At 53.5% G+C, this 6,000-nt stretch overlaps 1 protein-coding gene across 1 annotated transcript in view; it reads left to right on the forward strand.

The window, feature by feature from the left end:
- Positions 1–5,796, forward strand: part of PLBD2 (phospholipase B domain containing 2) — a 29,838-nt gene extending 24,042 nt beyond the window's left edge. Inside the window, exons 10-12 of the mRNA XM_050749745.1 lie at positions 1,224–1,376; positions 2,028–2,190; positions 2,757–5,796. Coding sequence (XP_050605702.1) covers positions 1,224–1,376; positions 2,028–2,190; positions 2,757–2,924 — 484 coding nt within the window. The 3' untranslated portion in view covers positions 2,925–5,796. The remainder of the gene's footprint in view (positions 1–1,223; positions 1,377–2,027; positions 2,191–2,756) is intronic.
- The last annotated feature ends 204 nt before the right edge of the window (positions 5,797–6,000 follow it).

Raw genomic sequence — 6,000 nt, forward strand, 5'->3', positions numbered from 1 at the left:
ATTTTTAAACCCACAGAACGAAGAATCCCAGCCTACCCCCTCTTCTGGCCAGTAGAGCCCAGACAGTTTGGCAGTGTAGTTGCATGGCTTAGGTCAGCATCCATGTGACCTCTGGTTCTAACGCCCAGAGCAGGGTGGTGTGGGATGGCCAGGCTCAGGGACTGACCCCTGCCAGGGTCTGTGACTGGATCTGCCTTACTGGGCTGTACAGCCGTCACCTCCTGAGGCTTACTTACTTTACCTGCATTTTCTCATTTGACTCTTAAAACTGCCACATGTGGTCACTAGAGTTCCTGTTCCCATCTCACAGATGATGAAACTGAGGCCCTGAGAAAGTACCTCACTTTCCCAAGTTTCCTCTGTTGGCGAATGGTGAAGGCAGGATTTGTTTTTTGTTCTGAGACAGAGTCTCACCCTGTCACCCAGGCTGGAGTGCAATGGCACAATCTCAGCTCACTGCAACCTCCACCTCCTGGGCTCAAGCGATTCTCCTGCCTCAGCCTCCTGAGTAGCTGGGCTTATAGTCGCCAGCCACCATGCTTGGCTAATCTTTCTATTTTCAGTAGAGACAGGGTTTCACCATGTTGGCCAGGCTGGTCTCAAACTCCTGAGTCAAGTTATCCACCTGCCTTGGCCTCCCCAAGTGCTGGGATTACAGGTGTAAGCCACTGCACCCAGACTGAAGGCACGATTTGAAGCCATGTCTTTTGGGCCCCAGAACCCAAGCTCAGCCACTCCACCAAGCCACCCCCCAGCACAAATGGAAAGACATTATTGTTATCCCAAATGGCGTAGTTTTTTTTGTTTTGTTTTTTGTTTTTTGAGACAGAGTCTCGCTCTGTTGCCCAGGCTGGAGTGCAATGGTGCAATCTCGGCTCACTGCAGCCTCTGCCTTCCGGGTTCAAGTGAGTCACCTACTTCAGCCTCCCGAGTAGCTGGGATTACAGGCACATACCACCGTGCCTGGTTGATTTTTGTATTTTTAGTGGAGATGGGGTTTCACCATGTTGACCAGGCTAGTCTCGAACTCCTGACCTCAGGTTATCTGCCCCCCTTGGACTCCCAAAGTGTTGGGATTACAGGCGTGAGCCACTACGCCCTGTCTGAATGTCATAGTTGTAAGTGATAATGTCCTGGTGTGACTGCCCCTCCCCTCCCTGGCCACAACCTTGGCTGAGTGAGGCCAGTGGGGGGTCATGGGTGACCGTCCTTGTCCCCGGCAGGTCCTTCGAGACTGTGTTCAATGCCAGTGGGCTGCAGGCCCTCGTGGCCCAGTATGGGGACTGGTTTTCTTATGACGGGAGCCCCCGGGCCCAGATCTTCCGGCGGAACCAGTCCCTGGTACAAGACATGGACTCCATGGTCAGGCTGATGAGGTAGGTGCTGGTTGGGTGGTGGGTTGGGGAGAGGGAGGCCGCAGGAACACAACTTCCTATGTGCTCTTTGTACCAACTCATTCAAACTTTGCCGCCAGCCCCAGAGGGCCAGCAGGGGGTGGTCAGACGTTGGACACCAGTGCAGCAGCTCGGTGGCCGTGCTCCACTTGGGTCCTGTCACAGTCCCCATAGCTAAGGGAGGATGCTAGACATTTCCTGAGTGACCTGTACTGCTGGGCACTATGCTTGGTACCAGAAACAACAGGTAGAAAACCTGTGCCCCCACTGTCCTGTCTCTTGTGTGGTGCAGAAATCCATCAAGTTCTTGCACTGGTGTCAATGTGTAAAGATGGCTGTGTTCCAAGAGAGGCTATCCGGGGACAAGCGGCTGCCTCATCTGGCTGGGGCGGTGGCATGGAGCTCTTCCCTGAGGATGGGTGCCTGAGCAGAGAGCTGAATAATGGAGGCAGAGTGACTTAGGTGAAGGGTCCAGGCCCCTGGCAGAGGAACTGTCGGGGGCAACGTGCGGTGGGAGGGGCTCATCAGGCTGAAGGCTGGCGGCTGTTAACCGGGCTGCCCATGAGGATTTGGGCCCCTGTCTTAACCTCTCCTTCCTGGGATGACTGATGTTCCCTCCTTTTCCCCATCCAGGTACAATGACTTCCTCCATGACCCCCTGTCACTGTGCAAAGCCTGTGACCCACAGCCCAATGGGGAGAATGCTATCTCTGCCCGCTCTGACCTCAACCCGGCCAATGGCTCCTACCCTTTCCAGGCCCTGCGTCAGCGCTCCCACGGGGGCATCGATGTGAAGGTGCTGCCTCCTCCCTAGGGCCTGGAGGCTGGGGGCCTGAGGGCTGTGGGTGGGGGGAGTCACCATCACCAGTTTGGGGGAGGAGACAGGTTGGGGCAAAGCTGATGGCGGGACAGGAATGACAGTCAGAATTGGGCTGTGGTTGGGGTCACAGTAAAGGTGACAGTATGGGCTGGGCATGGTGGCTCACGCCTGTAATCCCAGCACTTTGGGAGGCCCAGGTGGGCAGATCACTTGAGGTCAGGAGTTTGAGACCAGCCTGGCCCATATGGTGAAAACCTGTCTCTACTAATAATACAAAAATTAGCCGGGCATGGTGGCGGGCGTCTGTAATGCCAGCTACTCAGGAGACTGAGGCATGAGAATTGCTTGAACCCGGGAGGCAGAGGTTGCAGTGAGCCGAGATCATGTCACTGCACTCCAGGCTGGGTGACAGAGCAGAGACTCAAAAAAAAAAGTGACAGTGCAGAATTGGGCTGTGGGGTCAAGGTCAGGGTAGGAGGCCGGGCGCCTGGATTGGGGCAGGCCAGGGCCCCTGCTCAGCTGCGGCTCTGCCCTGTCCCCAGGTGACCAGCACGTCGCTGGCCAGGATCCTGGGCCTGCTGGCGGCCAGCGGTCCCACGTGGGACCAGGTGCCCCCGTTCCAGTGGAGTACTTCGCCCTTCAGCGGCCTGCTGCATATGGGCCAGCCAGACCTCTGGAAGTTCGCGCCTGTCAAGGTTTCGTGGGACTGAGGCTCTGTCCCTGCTCTGCTGCTTTCGCCCCTGCTGACCCTTGGCAGGGCCACCCCGTCCCAAGGCCACCGGACCTCCAACCCCAGCCCCTTCTGGGGGCTTTGTTCTCTGATCTGGGGTCTGAATTATCTCCTCCTAGGGTGGGGCACGAACCTGATGGGGCTCAGAACTGACTCCCTCTCTCCCCCGAGGTGGGTGGGCACCACGGTGTCTCCTCTGCTCCCGCCCTGCATCTCCCACTCTCTGTTTCTCTCTGTTTCCTGCTGCTGCTCTCTCGATCTCATTCCCACCCCTGGGGCCCCTTCCTCGTGCTTCTCCTTCCTGAGGGCTTGGGAAGGTCCTGGGGTCAGACTCTGGGGCTCCCATGGGGTGGGAGGAGCCTGTTACAGCACCCTTCTCCCAGCTGCATTCCCACGGGTGGCCCTGGAGCTGGTGAGTTTTGTCTGGGCATTGTCTCCGGCTGGCGTTGCTCCTCCCAGCTCTGGCCCCTCTGCTCCCTCAGGAAGCAGTCCCTTCGTCTCCCTTTCTGGACAGCTTCCTTGAGGACAGAAACTTGAAAACAAACACAAACCAAAGTTTCTGGCCATCTGTGGCTGGAGGGTTCTGAATGTCCTCTCTCCATGTCAGGCAGAGGGTCAGCCCCCATGCTTCTGCCTCAGGCCCCCACCCCACCCCAGGCCTGTCCCTCACCTCAGGGCCATGCCCACAGCGCCCTGATGGAGGAACCAGACTGCAGGCTGTGCCACCATTAAACAAGAGTGGCTCTGGCCCCATGCTGTGCTTCTTGGGGTGGCAGGGAAGCTGGGGTCAGCGCCTTTTTTCCTCTCAGGTTTGCGTTCTGTGCCATCATCCCCCATGCAGCCTCCTGTACAGCCCTCTGTCTGTCCTTCTGTCCATTCACTCATCTGCCAACATACTCACCCGTCATCCATCTGCACAGCCTCCCACCCACCCATCCATCTTCCATCCATCCACCCACCTACCTATCCATTTATCATCCATCCACCCCGCCATCCACCCACCCATCCAACCATCCAATCATCCAGCCAACCATTCAGCCATCTCTATCTGTCCATTTTCTTTCTTTTCTTCCTTTCCTTTCCTTTTCTTTTTCCTTTTTCCTCATTTCTTTCCTTTCCTTTCCCTTCCTTTTCTTTTCTTTTCTTTTCTTTTCTTTTCTTTTCTTTTCTTTTTTCTTTTCTTTCTTAGGGAGTTTCACTCTGTTGCCCAGGCTGGAGTGCAATGGTGCAATCTCTGCTCACTGCAACTTCTGCTTCCCGGGTTCAAGTGATTCTCCTGCCTTAGCTTCCCGAGTAGCTGGGGTTACAGGCATGAGCCACCATGCCTGGCTAATTTTGTATTTTTAGTAGAGACGGGGTTTCACCATGTTGGTCAGGCTGGTCTTGAATTCCTGACCTCAGGTGATCCGCCCATCTTGGCCTCCCAAAGTGCTGGGATTACAGGTGTGAGCCCCCGTGCCTGGCCTCATCTGTCCATTTTCCATCCACTTACCCACCCACCCGTTTATTCATCCAGCCATTCACTCATCCATCCACCAATGAGATCAGACAGGGAGGGAGGTTTTTATGTATTGATCTGTACACCACAGCATGGCTTACGAAGTTCTTACCTATCTATTATCCATCCACCCACCCATTTATCTACCCACCCATTCATCCACCCGCCCATCTAACTACCTATCCATCCATCCACCCACCCACCAACCCATCCATCCATCTACCCACCCAGTCATCTACCCACTCACCTATCCACCCATCCACCTACCTATTTGTCACCCATCCACCCATCCATCCATCCAATCACCCATCCAACCATCCATCTAACCATTTTCATCTGTTCATTTTCCAGCCATCTACCCGTTCACCCATTCACTCCTCCTTCCACCTACCTATCCATTTATCACCTATCTACCTATCCATCCACCCACTCACCCATCTATCCATCCTTCTAACCATTTATCCACCTATCTAACCATTTCCATCTGTTCATTTTCCATCCATCTACCCACACATTCACTCATCCATCTACCTACCTATCCATTTATCATCCATCTACACACTCACCCATCCATCCATCCTTCTGACCATTTATCCACCCATCCAACCATTTCCATCTGTTCATTTTCCATCCATCTACCCATCCACCCATTCACTCATCTATCCACCTATCCATTTATCACCTATATACCCATCCATCCACTCACTCATCCATCCATCCATCCATCCATTCATCTACCCACCCACCCATCCATCCACCCACCTATTCATTTATCACCCATTCATCCACACCCATTCATTCATATCCATCCATTCATTCATCCAGATGTTTATGGAGCACCTATGTTCTGGGTCCTATTTGGGAGCCTTGTTAACCACCAAGACCTTCCTAAGCCATATTGTGGTGTACAGACTGATACAAAAAGAGGCTCTCTCCCTGTCTGATCTCATGCAGCCTGCCTTGGAGACAAGACTCTCCCAGTGTTGTGTGCTTGGAGAGAGGAAAGCACACAGCCCTGGAGTCAGAGACCTGGGTTTGAATTCTGTCTCCACCTCTTACTAGCTAGCTATGGACTCAACCTCTCTGAGCCTCGATTACCTCATCTGTGAAATGGGGTAATGGTGTGAGCAGCGTTTCCCTGGGGGATGTGATGCAGCCCATACGGGGCCTCATGCAGTCAGCATCTCTTCATTAGCAAACACTTATGGAACCCCTAGTACATGCCAGGCACTGTTATGAGGTCCAGGGGATACTTTATAACAAAAGGGACCAAAGCGTCCCTGCTCTTGTGAAGTTTACATTGGGGAGATAGTAAAAAAAAAAAAAAAAGAAAAAAGAAATATGCAGTGTGTCAGTGCTGGTAAACGCGTGGAGAAAATAAAGCAAGGTTGGGGTATGGGGTTGGGAATTGACTTGTGGTTTTTATCTTATTTTATTTTCCTTTTTATTATTTTTTTGAGACGGAGTCTCGCTCTGTCGCCAGACTGGAGTGTAGTGGCATAATCCTGGCTCACTGCAACCTCTGCCTCCCGGGTTCAAGTTATTTTTCCTTTTTGTA

Source organism: Macaca thibetana, chromosome 11 (assembly GCF_024542745.1).
Source record: "Macaca thibetana thibetana isolate TM-01 chromosome 11, ASM2454274v1, whole genome shotgun sequence".
In the NCBI taxonomy this organism is placed as follows: domain Eukaryota; kingdom Metazoa; phylum Chordata; class Mammalia; order Primates; family Cercopithecidae; genus Macaca; species Macaca thibetana.